The 17,465-nt window shown below is 39.0% G+C and overlaps 1 protein-coding gene across 2 annotated transcripts in view; it reads right to left on the minus strand.

Annotated features, from left to right (window-relative positions):
* The window catches only part of OGDHL (oxoglutarate dehydrogenase-like), a 57,463-nt gene that overhangs the window by 19,199 nt on the left and 20,799 nt on the right, over nucleotides 1-17,465 (minus strand). For both annotated transcript variants that reach the window (XM_014940559.1, XM_014940558.1), the window contains exons 6-16: nucleotides 16,171-16,325; nucleotides 13,110-13,256; nucleotides 12,418-12,508; nucleotides 11,732-11,911; nucleotides 11,231-11,359; nucleotides 10,675-10,854; nucleotides 10,258-10,410; nucleotides 8,666-8,768; nucleotides 7,906-8,034; nucleotides 5,391-5,541; nucleotides 1,983-2,110 (exon numbers count right to left, since the gene is read on the minus strand). In XM_014940559.1, coding sequence (XP_014796045.1) covers nucleotides 1,983-2,110; nucleotides 5,391-5,541; nucleotides 7,906-8,034; nucleotides 8,666-8,768; nucleotides 10,258-10,410; nucleotides 10,675-10,854; nucleotides 11,231-11,359; nucleotides 11,732-11,911; nucleotides 12,418-12,508; nucleotides 13,110-13,256; nucleotides 16,171-16,325 — 1,546 coding nt within the window. The remainder of the gene's footprint in view (nucleotides 1-1,982; nucleotides 2,111-5,390; nucleotides 5,542-7,905; nucleotides 8,035-8,665; nucleotides 8,769-10,257; nucleotides 10,411-10,674; nucleotides 10,855-11,230; nucleotides 11,360-11,731; nucleotides 11,912-12,417; nucleotides 12,509-13,109; nucleotides 13,257-16,170; nucleotides 16,326-17,465) is intronic.

Consider the following 17,465-nt stretch of genomic DNA (forward strand, 5'->3'; position numbering starts at 1 on the left):
GTGCTGCACATTCCTCGTGCCACCCTCATCATGTCAGAGTGAGGTTATCCATTCTCTGCGGCTGAAGCTAAAATATCTGTCGAGTACCAAAAGTATAATTCACTATGATTAATACTACCACTAACAAGAATTTGTTTTCTTGAAATAGCACCATTCAGAATAGCAGTGCAAATAAGGCTAGGATAGATTTTTATATCTGTATTACAAAGTGCCCCCGATTTTGTTGACAGTTCCTCCCCTTTTGAAAAAGCATTAGGTGCATGTTCCAGCACTGCCAGGATCAGGCACAGCAGATGGACACTTTCAACTGAATCCCATAACTGCAAAGTGTTTAAGAGATGCCAGAACCTGAGAGGGAGAACTTTGATACCCGTTTCATATATAACTGGCTCACATCTTTTTTTCCACATTCTCCTTCTTGCTGAGCTCTGCTTCTCATATAGCTATGTTATTCTTTAACATTCATCTTCTGTCATTACTATGTAATTTCCTGTTGAATACTAATGAGACCAATGCTAACATATTCTGTGACTTTTCCATCAAAAGATGCCTAAGTCTGTAAGTTTACATTTTTGAAGTACAAGTGTGTCCTAACCAGCCTAACAAATAGGTGTAGCATCTGAAGAGCACAGAAAGTTCTGTACCACAAACACACTGAAATCTGCAAATTCATATGCTGGAAACCAAAGGTAACACATTAAAAAATTAAAGAAAACAAAAAAAAAAAAACCAAGACCACAAACAAACACCCAGTTGAAGTTTTCCCTTCTATTTTTTAATTTATGCTATATCACCATTCAGAGGAGCAGTTCAAATAAGGCTAGGATAGAGTTTTATATCTGTATTACAAAGTGCCCCCGATTTTGTTGACAGTTCCTCCCCTTTTGAAAAAGCATTAGGTGCATGTTCCAGCACTGCCAGGATCAGGCACAGCAGATGGACACTTTCAACTGAATCCCATAACTGCAAAGTGTTTAAGAGATGCCAGAACCTGAGAGGGAGAACTTTGATACCCGTTTCATATATAACTGGCTCACATCTTTTTTTCCACATTCTCCTTCTTGCTGAGCTCTGCTTCTCATATAGCTATGTTATTCTTTAACATTCATCTTCTGTCATTACTATGTAATTTCCTGTTGAATACTAATGAGACCAATGCTAACATATTCTGTGACTTTTCCATCAAAAGATGCCTAAGTCTGTAAGTTTACATTTTTGAAGTACAAGTGTGTCCTAACCAGCCTAACAAATAGGTGTAGCATCTGAAGAGCACAGAAAGTTCTGTACCACGAACACACTGAAATCTGCAAATTCATATGCTGGAAACCAAAGGTAACACATTAAAAAATTAAAGAAAACAAAAAAAAAAAAACCAAGACCACAAACAAACACCCAGTTGAAGTTTTCCCTTCTATTTTTTAATTTATGCTAAAATGTTAAAACTAAAATATGCATTAAAAAAAACCCCATGATAGCACACTGTAGGAAAAAACCCAAGAGTTTGGCTTGAAGTTTATGCTACAACAAGTTTTTAAAATACCTTCAAGATCAGAAGGTGACAAGGGACAAATCTTAGAATGAGCAGGGTAAATGTACTGAATCTCCTGGTAGAACTACTTTTTTCAAGGGGTAAGCTGGGGAAGAAATCAGTTTAGGCATTTTGACTGGATTTTAGGTCCCTGTTCTGCAATTTCTAGCTTCCACTTGACACAAAACTGCTATGAATATGATCATGTCAAAATACAACAAAGGCAGAGTTTGTTTGGTTTTAAATGCCTCTAGCAGAAGGAGACTTTTGTTCGTTTGTTTTTAGGCTTGGCAAACTCAAGTTACAAAGTAAAACTCTGTAGTCAGGAGGGTCAACAACATTAAAGCAAAATTGGAAAAACATTCCTCTTAATTAGCAGTCATCAGTTGCTACACCTTGTTTGAGACCTATTAAAACACAAGCAGATCTGTCAGAGAGTTACCCCCAGCCATACCTAGGACGCCGTACTCGGAGAGGGAGCTGTTGCACACCGTGTAGGGGGCCTGCTGCTCCCAGAGGTGGTTCATGGGCACACACGTTCTCTTGTCAACCTCTTGATCATGAAGCACGTGATGACGATGGCTGCAAATAGGCATTGAAAGAAATTCGTTAGCTAAGAACAACTTTGGGCTTCAGCAGAGCTGTTTTCAAAGATACACCACCAAAGCTACGTTCTAAAAAGCATGCAAACACCACGGGTACCTTTGCTTTACACAACACCCTGGTTTGGCTGAAACCTAGCGGTACCATCGCACGTCTAAATACAACTGCTGCACTGTAAGGACTTCCACTGACTGCCCAGGCTGGTTCTCAGGCACTCATGGAAAAAGAAAATACCTCATCACTAGTAGAAGTCCAGGGCAGAGGGGAAAGGCTGGGGAGGTTGTTACTGTAAAACAGAGTGATTAAAGGGGAAAAAAAAATGAGAAAAAACAAAGGGAAAAAAATATTTTTATTAAAAATATTTCACTCTGCCTCCCTGGAAAATCCTACTGATCTTTTCCTTAAAACAACTGTTATTTGTCTTTTATGCAAAAATTTAATCTAATCTCAGCACCAAGAGTTGAAGCAGTTATATCCTCCTTCCTGCTATTTCCACTGGCATGCACCATTTACAGTTCTCTAGAACACCATTAATCAGCATTAGAATGGGGCACCGAGGAACACTACCAAAACAGAGATGACTGAAGTAATTACTGTAATCCATTAACTCTCTGAGCAGACTAACTGAGTGAATCACACCAATATGTCCAGCTTTACAACTGCTAACATAAGGACAGTTATTGTACTGGTAACAACTACTGTGTGCTGTGTAGCTGCCAGCACCGAAGCCAAGGCTGAATCTTTTTGTGCTTCCCTTTTCTATAATGAATGCTGGCAAAAGAGCTCTCAGACATATTTAGAAATCAACAATATACGGCCAGGAAAAGTCAGAATATCTTTGAAGAACAGCACAGGGAGGGAGGTAGACAGGGGAAAATACACGTACCAGAGAGCGGATAGGCAGAAATAATTTTTGCCACTTTGATTTTAATTTTGTCATTCAGCTGAAGACAGAAGGCCTAGCTAGGCTTCTTGAGATAAGCTTCTTGAGAATCAAGCGTTGTGTTTCCCCAGCAAAAGGTGATTACAATGAGCATAGATGGACAGCCAGAAATACACAGACATGCAAGTCAGATATTGCTGTTGCACAACTGTCAGGTTTGCTGACATCAAACCAGTACAGAATCAAGTCTCTCTCTCCCCCTTCCCTTTCCCAGTGTGTCTCCAGGATGAGAAGGGGCCCAGTCCTTCTACCTGCAGCTTTATCGAGCTGCTGTCTATTGATAACGTTAAGTACTGAAATAGGAAGAAAGCAAGTTGTCACACTGAATACTGACAGAAAGTACTATTTTCTAGACAGCACTTCAGAAGCTCCAAATTAATGAAAGCACTCCCATCATGTTGTTTTCATTATGGCAACGTGGTATCGTCAGTTCTTCCCAAATTCTAGCTGACAGTCCCTCTTCAATTTGTCACAGAGATTTCAGACATTATGTACTCCAAGGATTTTCTGGAGTGAGGATGGGTCTTCTCAGTACAGAGAGAGGATAAAATGACATGTACTTTCTACGTATTTGCAATGTCCTTTTTCCAATAAAAATGCACTAACATTTGCAAGTGTCTTCAGTTCTTAGGGAAGTTGCTCACCTTTATTTTAAATGACAAAGAAGCCAAACCAGAGCTAAACACCAGCAGCTTTGCTGAGAACTGCACTATCTCTTAGATGTTCTTGTACCACAAGTTAACTTTTCTACCCATTCCTCTGATTAAATGAGCCCCAATACAGTGTAGCAGGCTAAGTCTCACACATTTCTACAGTGTTCTCTTCTGTTTAACAGGGTAGTCAAGTATTCTCTGACTCCCTCAGGTCTGAGGCATTTTTTAAATTTTACCCTTTCTTGTTCAACAGTTCTACCACGTTCATAATCAAAAATTCACAATCACACCATAGACCAGTGTTTTCCAGATCCTACTACCCATCAGGCAAACTCAAAACCCAGCAGTAAAGCAGAATCAGGCTACTGTAAATCAAATTCTGCAGTACCTGCCTCAGTCCTGAACTTCACAAGAATTTATTTGAATGCCTTTTTACTCCTTTCCTAAAAGACTTAATAATAAAATCCAGATGGCACAGGAATCCCCAGCTAGTCTTCACTCTGAGTAGCTTTTTATTTTAACACATTTTTTCTTTTTTCCCCCCTATATTGCTGTGAGCACAGCAATTATTTTTATCTTAAGCAAACGTCAAGAAAATCTGGACTGTAGTTCTGGAAAATCCTCTTCCACCAGTGATAGAACCAGGAGTACAGAGAATCAGTATTCTCAGGTCAAATCTACAGGCATGTGCTAGACGTGACTAAGCACTCACCTGACACAGGTGGGTAGGCTGCTAAACAGTGAACACGTGTGTTCCTCTCCCAGGAGCTGCTCACCACTTTACAAGACCATGGTACTGAAATCAAGGAGGATGAGAAAATGGGGAGGGAATTGGGGTGGAATCTCCCCATTTCCAGGTTTGTTTTCAGGTCTTGACCAAAGGATTTTGTTTAACTGCCATTAGAATGAGAGCAAAAAGAAGAAAGCCCAAAAGACTGGATACTAAATGAAGCTCAGCACAGAAACAGAGCACTGTACCAGAGAAGACAGGCACCAAGATTTATCTCTTTTCTGCAAGCATTCACAATGAAGCACAGTGCAGCTGCTAGTTCATTCATCCCCAGCAATGGGCTTCGCATCGAAGGCTTCAATTAAATACTTCATTAACATTTCACTCCACAGAGAGTCAGGTAAGGCAGCAGAACCATATATATTTTTACCAAGTGATCAGATCCCGCATTCATTCATGCTCCATAGTCATTAAAAGTCTCAGTACAAAAGATCTTGTTTCACTTAAAAAAGCCTTGCCAACTGGCAATGTGTTTGCTCGCAGGATACCAGAGTTCCGAGCAGCCACCACTGGAATGGTATTTAAAAGACTTCAGGATCTGCAGCAGCAAATACCCTTCTTGTACTTCTCAGCAATTAGATGGACTGCAGCTGAATTTTTAGTTAAAAATCAGGAAAAAAATTAATTTGTTTTTTAGCAATAGAAGAAAGAATCTTAAGCCTTTGTTCTGCCTTAAATACGATTCTTTAAAATGCTGTTTAGAGAGACACAGGAGATTTGATTATTCTTGACTGCTAGAATCTATAACATCCAGATTGATGCTGAATAGCCTCAACTTCCCTTTCCCCGCAGGCGGCCACACTGTTTAAAAAAAAAAAATTAAGGTGTTTCTTTAGGTATGGGACAGCATTTAACAGTTATCTCAGTACTCACCTAAAAGTACCCCTCTCCACATCCTGTCCGCTTAGTCGCACATGGATCCCTTCTTTCAGAAAGGAGCCAAAAGCCATGTATTCTGCTAAGGCCCAGTCAACAACCCTATTCTTGGTCATTTCCAAGCGGGCTCTCAAAATCCGAGAGAGTCCTACATTGGAATAAAGATCAAAAATCAATGGAGCAACTTCAGAGATATTTTAGATTCACATTATATTCACCATTCTCCTTCCCTAATGTCTAAGTTAAACACAGATCACCACAGGGTCTATAAATTGTTCTTCTAGAACTGAACTGCTAGCAAAACAAAGTAACTTATTTCCCAGGCAAAGGGTTGTCTAATGTTCATAGGCAACTTTTTTTAGGAGGAGGAAGTAAGATTGGTTGTGTCAGGAACTACTGAGGACAATTAAAAACACAGTAAAATACTACCTCTTAAAGATTTATTTTCACATCTCTAACACCAAGTGCTGTTTTATAAGACACTGAAAATATCACCTATTGGGTTTGTGATTTTCCCTTCTCTTTCTCTCTCTCACATTTTTTCATGGCATTTGTCTTACTGGACTTCTGGAGATGTTACAAAGAGAAACCAGACAGATTATTCAATGCTATTAATATAATATAAATAGGAAACTGTAGCAGCTGCCAACAATTTTCAGTTGTTAAGCAAAAGCTGGTTGGCTTTTTTTGGGTTTTGGGTTGTTGGTTTGTTTTGGTTTTTTTACAGTGAAGATTTTGTAACTTGGTAAGCCCAAGTATAAGTTGAAACACTGTGACTTTTAACGGGAACAAAACTTCAGAGCTGCACACAGATGCTTCCAGCTTTGGGGCTCTAAGCCTAATGTGTTCAGTGCCACTTGACACCATCTTAGTTTCATATCTGCACTGATGCCTTTTCCAAGCTGCCCTATTTGTTATTTTGCCATATTTCCCTTCGTTACTTTTGCCATTTTTATAAAAATCCCCCTGGTTTCTTTCCACATAAGTAAAAGAAAAAAAATCAATCTTGAAAATGTTCTCTTTAGAAGATACCAAATATTTGATAAACAAAATAATCTTCCAATTGTTTGTTAAAAGACTGTGAGATATTAAGCTGTTTCATTCTAGTGGAAGGACAAAGTCCTTCAAAAGTGCACTTCCCCTTCTAATTCTCCCCAAATTTTGTCTTTCATGGCCTTTTAAAATGTGTAAAGGAATCTAGCAGACCAAAGTTTGCTCTAAACCACAAAGCTATCTTATATATTGGCAAGCGTTACTTATTGTCAATGCCTGACCAAGTTACTAAAGAAAAATTGTCTTACCTTTTTAATTAAAATGTCTAATACTAAATTTTATCGGCTGACTGTAATTTCAAATTTATCAGTGTCACAACAAAGTGCACAAATGTGTAGAAGAATTTCAAAGTTCACCCATTAATCGTATCTGCTCAATGAGCTTGCAATTGATAACTGGGAATGCCCTACCATCATTACTTGTAACAGTGTTTAATTGTCCCAAGGAACACAAACACACAGAACACCTACAGCAGACACCATTTATCCCTTGATGGATGACTCTGGAGAAGAAAGATTAGCTAGGGGTTTTACCCAGGAAAAAAAAACAAAAACACTTTCTTCTGATTCTAAGTACTTTCCCTACCAGTCAGCAACAAAAACAAACAAACAAACAATAAATCCCTAAACAAAGTATCTCCATGTTTCCCTGTGGAATAAACATGTTTACTGCTCCCTGTAGAGCTGCTAGACTTCAACCTGACCAGGGAGTAAAAGAATTAACTCAGAATTCTGACACAGTGCCAGGAGCTCCCCAGTGAGACAGGCACATTGAAGTCCTTACTGCAATACATGCCAAATTCAGAATTGAATCTCTTCAGAACAAAAGCTAAGCTAAGACTTTCTCAAAAAACACTAGGTTTGTGCTATCATCAATGCTGAATGGTAAGTTCAAAGGAAAACTGTCTGAATTTTCCCACACAGAGTCCATTCAGGTGTATTAACATCAGGCTCATCGTGTATCAGCAACGTTGCCAGGTCTGAAAAGACCAAGCTATATTCCTGAGTAGAAAGCTGTCTAACTCAAGAAAAGTGTCTTAAGTGGACCTCAAATCACCACTTGTTTTAGCATTAAGAAAAACCATTAATGGCACTTCCTGAGATGGGTGCCTTACTTCCCAGTAAGTCCCACAAACGTGCTGCACGGAGGCAGCATTTTCTGCAAGGCCTTGAATAATGAAAGGAGGTATTAAGTTAATGTTAACAAAGCGACTTTTACCTCCCTCAGAGGAAATTCTATTTTAATGAGGTAAGGAACAGAAGTGGTGTGATACTGAAAGGACATTATGATGAGAACAAGCAGCAGGACCTTAACATCACATTCTCCTTGCACACAGGATAGAAGAGTTAGAACGAAAGTCACAGGCATTTTCCTCTTTGGGAAATGACCCAACAGCAACTTGTGTGCAGAAATATAAAATCTGAGCAAGCCACTAGGAGAAACAAAGACTCCAGCTGACCTGCATGTATTTTGAAGTCTTTGACTGGCACTGAACTAGCTACGTTGCCAATGTGAGTCAGAAGGTCTTCTGAAATGCCAGTTGGAGGACAAGACATGCTCTTGGGTTCTCCATCCACATTAAAGAATCCTGGAAGTAAAAGATTTGGTGAGATGCTCAAGGATTGATTAAGAGATATCTACACTATCTACAATTTATTTACAAACTCAACAACTCTTAAAAGACATTCTTAGCAGCAGCCTATACCTAGTTTTTAACCTTTCACTAGGAGACACAATCATTTGATTGTCTGCACGACAACAGAACTTGACCTCACAGTCACACAATGATTTGTTTTATTTCTGCTTTTACTCCCTGTGAAGTCCAAATATGTGGGCAGAGGCAGCCAATAAAAGGCACATGGCACCTCAAAACTTCCAAAGAAAAAAGAAAAAAGGAAGAAGCATGAGAGGTACTCCTTCTTCCTGAAGGCACAGACAGTTAACATTACAGGAAAAACACTTCTCTGCTAAACTGAAAAGATGTCTTTTTCAAAGTCACACCTTACTTTGCATGTTTAAGAAAAGCACCTCTTTGAAGTTGATCTGGCAGAATGTTCAGAGTGTTTTATTTACTACTAACAGGGGCAAACCAAAGATCCCATATTTTGCTTTAAAGGAACACTGTCTGATAAAAACCATTTCAGATATTCCTAGAATATGGACTCAAAATTAAAGCACAAAAATATTAACACTAGGATAAGTGAAAGGACACTTTTTACCAGGCCAAGGAGAATCAAGCCAGTGCTTGATATGTAGAATCTTGTTATCCTTAGATCTAGTATATGCTTCTTCACATATTCTATCATACTTTGCAATTTCTTCCTGTAGGACAAAAACTTTCTTTTTAAAACAGACAAACATAGCACCTTTGTGTCTTACAGATGACACCTACTATTCACTATGATAAGAACAGTTCTTTAACTCCAGAAGAAAACTTATTACAATTATGCAAACAAACCATTTCATTTTATCTAGGGTCAAGTTGCCTTCTAAAAACATGCTTACCCACATTACTCTAAATAAATTATTTAGTTTATTGATAGGTGTTACAGAGGAGAGTACCAAGAGCTGAAGTTGCAAGCATCAGGAAATGAGGGGAAATGGCTTCAAGCTGGAGGGGAACAGATTTAGATTGGAGATTAGAAGGGGGTTCTTTACTGTGAGGGTAGTGGAGCACTGGAACAGGTTGCCCAGGGAGGTGGTTGAGGCCCCATCCCTGGAGATATTCAAGGAGAGGCTCGATGAGGCCCTGGGCAACCTGGTCTAGTTGGGGGTGTCCCTGCTGACTGCGGGGAGGTCGGACTAGATGACCCTTGGAGGTCCCTTCCGGCCTGGGCAATTCTATGATTCTATGATTCTATAAGCATCACTCTAGAATGAGGCAGAGCTGAAGTACCAAATACAATTTACAGTCATGCTTCTAAGATCAACATTATCCAGCTCTCGTACTTCAAGATACAGAAGACACTAAAGACTAGAAAAGAACCTCCTAGAAAACTAGTCTGGGTAGGAGAGCTGAGCTACGAATCTGCTGGCCGCATCTATCAAGGGCAACAGATACAAAGCCATATTCTGTAGAGGCAGAATGCCTCTACAATATCTGTGTTTCAATCCAAAACTGCACTCAAGCTACTGAGCTAGATAATCTTTAAAGTAATTAACAACAATGTTGAGTTCAGCAAAACATCCATCCAGGATCCTGGCTCCAGTCACCAAGGCCCATGGAGCTACTGGCACACTCGTACAATGGATTCCGAATCTCTCACTCTACACGTTCCCTTTCAAAAAAGATTAAGGTAAAGACCTAACCAGCTTAATACAGGCACCAGACTCTATGCTACATCCTTCTGGAATATTTCAAATGATCTCTGAACTTAGCTGAATTATCGCAGGAAAATAAAAAGGTTAAATTGATTTTATTGTATTATTGCTGGCCACAAGCCTGCCAAGGTTATTAATACGAAGCTACAGTTATATTCAAATACTGTCTTACTGCTGAATCAAGATTCTACTGGTGAAGAACAGGTGACAAATGCCTCCATCTCCAACATTTACATTTGATCACCTTTTACAAATCCCAGAACTGAAGCAAATTTTTTTGTGCAATATGTATTAACTACTTCACAGCCCTTTCAGTCCTTTTGTTACAGAAATACTATCTGTTTCACATGCAAATCCAAACCAAATTGAATCAGAAAGTGTCAAAGGGTGAAGACTTATCACAGTAATGAAAAGAGGTTTTTAAGCACACAGTAACAGTTGTGTCTTCCTGCTGGCAGCTTAAGTTCCCTTTAACTCTGTTGACATGTACCTCAAACTCCTGGAGTGTTACAGTCCCATCTGCAATCAGTTTATCAGCATACTTCTTCAGCACTGGCACCTGCTTGTGAATCTGCTTGTACATTAGAGGCTGGGTGAACATCGGTTCATCCATTTCATTGTGTCCTCGCCTACGGTAACAAACCTACAAAGGGAAAGATTGATCCTGTTGGTAAGGAAAACTTAAAATTAAATCTTTCAATTTCATAGTTTTACAGAGATTTTAGGAGGTTTATGGTATAAAAACATTTATGGATTCTTGTGGGGCTGTCAGTTTTGGGGTTTTTTTAAATGAAGAAACTAAAGATGATTAAAATCAAAATACATTCCTTGACTGGGTCTTCAAAGCCACAGAAAAATAGGAGACTGGTACATAACACAGAATGAAAAGTTAAAAACCAAGACTTACCAAGTCAACCACCACATCTTTATTGAATGTGTTTCGCCATTCTGCAGCTACACTGCAGACATACATCACTGCTTCAGGGTCATCAGCATTCACATGAAAAATGGGAGCATTGACCACACGAGCAACATCAGTAGGATATGGAGATGAACGGGCCATGCGGGGATCTGTCGTGAAGCCAATCTAAAAATTTCCACAAATTTCCATTAAAATGTGGGCATCTCCCTCTACTTTGTTTTGAACACTTGAGGTCTTAATTTAATAGTCATTTACAGATCAGTAGTATCAGCTTTTCATTTTGGCTAGCTAGCTTCTTTTTGCTCCCTTAAAAACAAAACAAAGCAAACCTAATTCAATTAAGTGTTATAAATTGAATTAAATAAATGTAGGTGATAAAATAGTAGCTGCTCAGAGTTGCTAGATACTATGACCTTTTTCAGGAACATCCTAACCATTCTAATAAACAGAGAGGACAATACACCCAGCTAACAACAAAGAAGAATACGAAGAATTACACTAGCAACTATTCAGCAGACAAAGTGATTGGAAAATCCTCTACCTGGTTGTTGACCACAACATGAATAGTGCCATTCGTGGTGTAGGATGGGAGGTCACTAAGGTGAAACGTCTCATAAACCACTCCTTGTCCTGCAAAGGCAGCATCCCCATGTAATAATATGGACATAACCTAAGAGGGAGGATTATACACACAAATCCATACATAGATTAGAAAGCAAAACCGCCATTTAAGCTTCTCCGCAGGATTTCTTTGTTCAATACTTCTGTAGTGCTTATAAAGCAGAACTGTATTTTTATAACAAACCATAGACTTGTCAGCATTCAGCTTCACTCAATTTGCAAATAAAAGTTTTAACTCTACTTCCTGAACTTACCCTTGAGGTACCATGTCAAAAATCTTATCTAATTGAAAAGGTGATATATCCCCTTTGTGAAGGAAGAAAAGAGGAAGACTGTGATACAAAACTACTGGTAAACTATTTTTATTAAAAATAACATGAAAAACTACCAGTAAGAGTTACTGAATTAAAAAAATGTTTACCTTTTTCCCTGCTGTATCCCCTCGATAAAACTGTTCAGCTTTTGTCTTCCCTTGCACCACAGGATCAACTGCTTCCAAGTGAGAAGGGTTAGCCATCAGGGACAGAGTGATTTTCTTGTTTGTTGCTCGGTTGATCCTCTCATGGTACATTCCCAGGTGATATTTTACATCCCCAGATCCCTACATGCAAGATGTAGTCACAATTCAGGAATGCCATTCATACCAGCTACATCTGATCGACTACACCTAAAATTTGTGCTTCAGTCTGAAAAATGCATGGAGCTTACTGTCCATCAGTATGCACCATGGGTTTGACACCATAATTTCAAACTGGAGCATTTTATTATCTTAGTGTCACTACCCATTATTAGATAATTACTTACAGAATACTGATAATCATTTCATTTACATGAAAACAAAGAAAGACGCTTAGAGACTACAAACTCAGTCAAATGCCCCAGAACTTTGTTAGCTACAGCCATTTCTAAGACACCTTCTGCATGTTAGAGGTACAGTATAGTCTTTACATTAAGAAATTTCACTAAGTCACATTCCTCCAACTAGAAAAGAAGATAATGCATTTCAGCAGCTAATAATGCTATTTTCATAGCAACCATGACCCAAATGACTAAAAACTAGCTTGAATATTGGCCTCTCTCTATAGGTCCATTGAAGCAGCATCTTACCTCATCAGCTGCTTCTAGTTTGGGATCAAACTGACAGAAGATCTGCTCCAGCTCTTTTCGGATGACGTTAGCCAATACATTCAGCCTACCTCTAAGAAAATTCCAAACATAGTTATGTCTCAGAAATGGTAACAACAGAGTTAATAGCCTAAAACTTATAAAATCAGCAAGCCATCTCTGTCAGGAATTTGCAAGTAAGAAGTGAGCTTCAAACTTTTGAACCTGAAACCCTTCATTCTACCCTCTCCTCCTATTGCAAAGTTCCTCCAATGCATTCCCACAGATGTTTTATAACACCCAGTTATCCAAGTACGAGCAATGAATTTTGTAGCTATCTAGCAGTTTTAACATGTTGATATTAGTAATTGATTAAGGCAGACTGTAACAGTTTGATACTATCTCACCAAGCTTTCTCAGTTCCAGATTCCATGCAATGGGACAGGCACCATGGCTGCTGCCACATTTGCTTGCAGCTTCAGAGTACACTGAAGAGAGTTTCATTGGTGTTTACCCATGAAACTGTAGCCTCTCACTGACAGGTATTTGTTACAGTTCTGTGCTCCCATTACCCGCTGTGATTGACTCCTGCTACCTTAGCTTCTCTACTATCAACTTCATTAATAAAATTCTAGACCCCGAAACTTGTCTTAAGTCACTAAGCCCATTTGTTGGAGGGTTTCCATTGACATTACCTATGAGGCATCCCCATTATAACATATTCAATTCCCATTTCACTGGATTTATCGATGATGGTCTTAAGTGCAGGAATCATTACTTCACATCCTTCCAAACCAAATCTCTTTTCAGAAGACCACTTGCGAGCAAGGAAGTCTTCAAATCTTTGCCAAAAAGAAACCCAGACAAAACAAAAAAAGAAAGAGTGTATATATTAAGATAATGTAGAATATAGTTATTGTCCAACATCTTTTAGCAAATAAAATTACATTACACAGTTTTAAAACATCTGTGATTACACGTTTTTAAGCCTCTGGAAGTAAGTCACATGTAAGAAGGGAGATGTAGGAGAGAGTTAAGCCATCTTTCTCTGCCATCTGAGAAGTATTTACCAGGACTTTGACACAATTCAGACAGCAAGAAGAGTCTCTACCTCAGAAAAAATTCACTTCCCTAGGTAAACTCTGCTCCTTCCCATGTATACAAAATGTATGCTGACCACTGGGAGGGCAGAGTAACAGCAAAGAAGTCTCTTCTATGGATTGAAGAGGACATAACAGAGAACCTGCATTTTCTGCAAGTAATGATTAAATACTTGTAGAAATACAGTAGAAAGCACGCCTATTTTATAGGTCCTATTCAACGGCAGGGCTCCTCAGACTGTGTGATGTAACGGTTGGTAACGTGCCAAAACTAGGACACTGGCATCTCTGCCTCAGCTGCAGCAAGAGCCTTGACAGCTCTATGTTCTTTCATTCTTTAATGCACTTGGGCCAGAGGCAATGTGAGTGGTTAAAAAGTACCTTTTAACAAACGCTGAAAGGATTATATGTTGTAAAGCTTGGAGATAAAAAGGCAAAGAAAATACATCTTCATGAAAATAACTGTATTGGTTACATCATCTGTGCAATGCCTGGACTCATAACACTGCCATAATCCATTAATACTCAGCTTATTCCTCACTTAGAACGCTGACATTTACCTCTTTAGATTGAAGTCCTAAAAGCAGCGAAATGAAGAGCTGCCAAAAGACTCTCCTTAGCTCACCCATCAATACCCTTACAATTCAGGCATCTACGCAAGAAGCCAGACCCTCAGCTGAGCTACGCTGCCAGAACTCCTCAGAAGAGTCTGCAGGGCTAGGCCAGTTTATATAAACTGAAAGTGGGGTCCCATTTGAACAGCAAGTCCTACAGGGCAAATCCTAGTGGTGGCTGCACACGCTGTTTTCCTCCTCTTTGCAGCTGCAAGGTAAGCCAGTATTGGGCAACCAGAAAGCTCGTTATTTAAGGCAAAGTGCCACTAAGTGTGCAGAATATTTCACAATATTTCACAGTCGCATCTTGTGAGTCCCCCAGATGCCACTGTGAGTTCACAAGGGCTGGCAGCTCATCCACGGTCGCTGCATGTTCAGTACCCAACGAGGAGCGAGACTCAGGAAAGATGGTTACTCTCAGAAGGGATAATCTGCATGTACTTGACCCTGCACAGGCTTAAGAAGATGCCCAGACCAGACTACACAATCATGTGCTTGCTAATGCATACGCAAAGCAGTTCAAAGATATACATTGAGTGTTTTACAGAAGGACGAGATAAAAATGACCCTTTCTTCAATAACCTATCAGTGAACAGCACAAAGGATGAGAAATCCTACTTTAAAATTCAGTTCAAGTACCTGAAGTGTGTAGTGCTCGGAATGAACATTTTTGAAAATGGTGTTCTTGAGCAAATGACTATCTGCTTTACAAAGCCTCAAATCTCAAGCACACAACCAGTTTTCCACAAAACCAGATTTTTTTCTTGATCATTTTCAGACAAAAAACACACGCTAGAGTTAGACAAATAGAAATTTCTGTAAAACTTTTTTCTTCCACTTTAAGCAGACAATTAATTTGGCAGATGAACATTTGGCTCCTTCATGTTGCTAAAAACCCCAGATCTTTCCACAGCTTCCACAGGTAGGAATATAAGCACAAATTCTTGTCTCAAAATAAATGGAGATGGTTCATACTGAGGGCTTGTTAAGCAAACTTACTCAAGTGCAATACTTGTTTGCCTATTGAGTGACCTTTTTTCCTGTTTAAATGAAGCTTTTAACCAGACAAGTAATCTTGCTATAATACCGGCAAACAAAATGTGGTAAAAATATCTTCCAACACCTCCAATGAGCACTTAATTTTTAAGTCTTTAAACATAGAAGCTTAATCAAAAAACGTGTCTTCATAAATCACTTTCACACAGGATATACAAGCTGTTTCACATTGTAAGAACTGTAATAAATCTTGTGCCCAAGAAGACAGTCTTGTTCTAGGGGTGAGAGGGTAATTCAGTCTCTGGCACCACAGTATTTCCATACAGATAGCCACAATGGGAGCAATCAATAAGGTGTTTCCAAACATGCTTTCATATATTGCAGAGACCAAAACTCCTGCATGACCTGGCAGCAGCAGTACAGCACACAGCTTGGCATACCTCAAAAGGAACAGGGCAAAACCAGGACTTGAAATCACATTATGCATCTCAAATCCAGTCCCATCTTGGCACAGCTTTCCAAAGAGACTGTTACCATCCCAGCGAGATGAACAATGTTCATGTCAACACTTCACCCTAAAAATTTAATCTAAAAATTCTCCTTGAGCTGACTGTTAGGATGGCTTCTTTTGATCATGCACTACTAGAAAGATGCACAGTAGATCAAATACAGCAGAAGATCAGTATCCAATGTTGTTCTGACAACTATTTTCTGAAACAGGTTATGAATCTTAGACACAGATACATACTACTAGTCTGTTGAAACCATTTTCTCCCAGTTGCACAAGCCAATGAAAACATTGCCAGATATGGCACAAGTGTTACAGAACACAACTTGCTGTGTGAGTAAATATACTAAAAATCACTGCACAGACCCTTCCATGCCTCACAGCACACTCTTTCCTTTGATATCACAGCCAGGTTAACTACACCCACCTGTACGCCGGATTTCACTTAGAGTCTCCATCTCCACCTCAGCAGTTTACAGACTCCCCCTGGGTACAGCCAGCAGTGCCAGAGGGGTTCCCCCACACCACCCCCACGTACCTCATTGAGCGCACCAGCCGTGCCAACAGAGTTCTTTTTTCCTCATTAGTAAACTTCATCACCCCCGGCGTCTCAAACTTCTGCCGGATCCACTGGCACTGCTCCACATCATTGATGAACATGAACTCCAAGCCGATGTGTTGGCAGTAGGTATTCTAGGATGTGAAAACACCAACACAGATGCCTTAGGAGTTAATGGGCCATGAAGTAACATTTTTAAAATCATATTTGCTTCTGAAAGCTATCTTATCTTCTTCCTCTTCCCCACAGTAATCCTATAAGTGAATAAATTATTTTACTGAATCTAGTTTTGTGCCAGAAAGCTTTCTCTACAAAGTAACACTTCAAAATTTTCAATCTGGAAGATTCTCATTTGGCAATACATTCAAAGTAACCAATAAACCGGCCTTTGACTGCCATATTTCACCTAACTCTCTACTGTTCTTACAGGCATAATAGTCTTGTCTTTAGATGCACCAGCAAAGATTTCAAGTCATTTATCAAAATTTACCCTGTCTTTTTTTTAAATGTCACCTGAAATCAAGCAATAAGACAATGAGAAGACAGCTGTGAAGCCTCATGCAAACTATCTGATAACATAATTGTCAAGGCTGGAAATCTGGAAAAGAATGCAAGCAGCTGAGAGCAGAGAAAGAACAGGGAAAATGCAAAGACACTTCAGAAATATTATCTCCTTGTTGAATTTTTTTAATTTTCTTTTTCTTACCTTCAAAAGAATATTTCACTAGAAAAATGTGTCCAAAATACAAGCCCACAGGAGTAAGATCTATTGAAAGTTTAATTTGAGGCAAAACCACTCTGAACACATAGCATGTGCTCTTTACTGCCTCTAAAAATGATGTTAACTTCAATAAAATAATGTTAACTTCAATAAAAAAAAAGCTCTGGAGATAAAAAATAACCCTCTGGTTTCCCTCTTAACACAAATCAGTTCCTTGGGGCTCCTAGATTTTGCTATTGATTTTGTCCATTTATTTGCGCATTACAATTTTAAGGATTATCTCTTGAAAATTGCTGCACAGATGCTATGAGTGCAAAAATCAAAAAGCAAATATACAGAGCTCAAATGCACAACAGAGTTATTGTCTTAATAACTTCATGTGTTAAGCCAACATAATAGCTAAACATGCAAGTCAACAAATTTCCTCACTTGCTACAAGTCAAAGCTGTGAACTCTTATATGCTCAGTAATATTTTTTTAGGTTTTTTTACATTCTTGTAATTCAGTTACATATTTCATCCTTTAAAATATTTCCTCACCCCTAGTTCCTTTT

This window comes from Calidris pugnax, unplaced genomic scaffold (genome assembly GCF_001431845.1).
Source record: "Calidris pugnax isolate Ruff unplaced genomic scaffold, ASM143184v1 scaffold39, whole genome shotgun sequence".
NCBI classification, from domain to species: domain Eukaryota; kingdom Metazoa; phylum Chordata; class Aves; order Charadriiformes; family Scolopacidae; genus Calidris; species Calidris pugnax.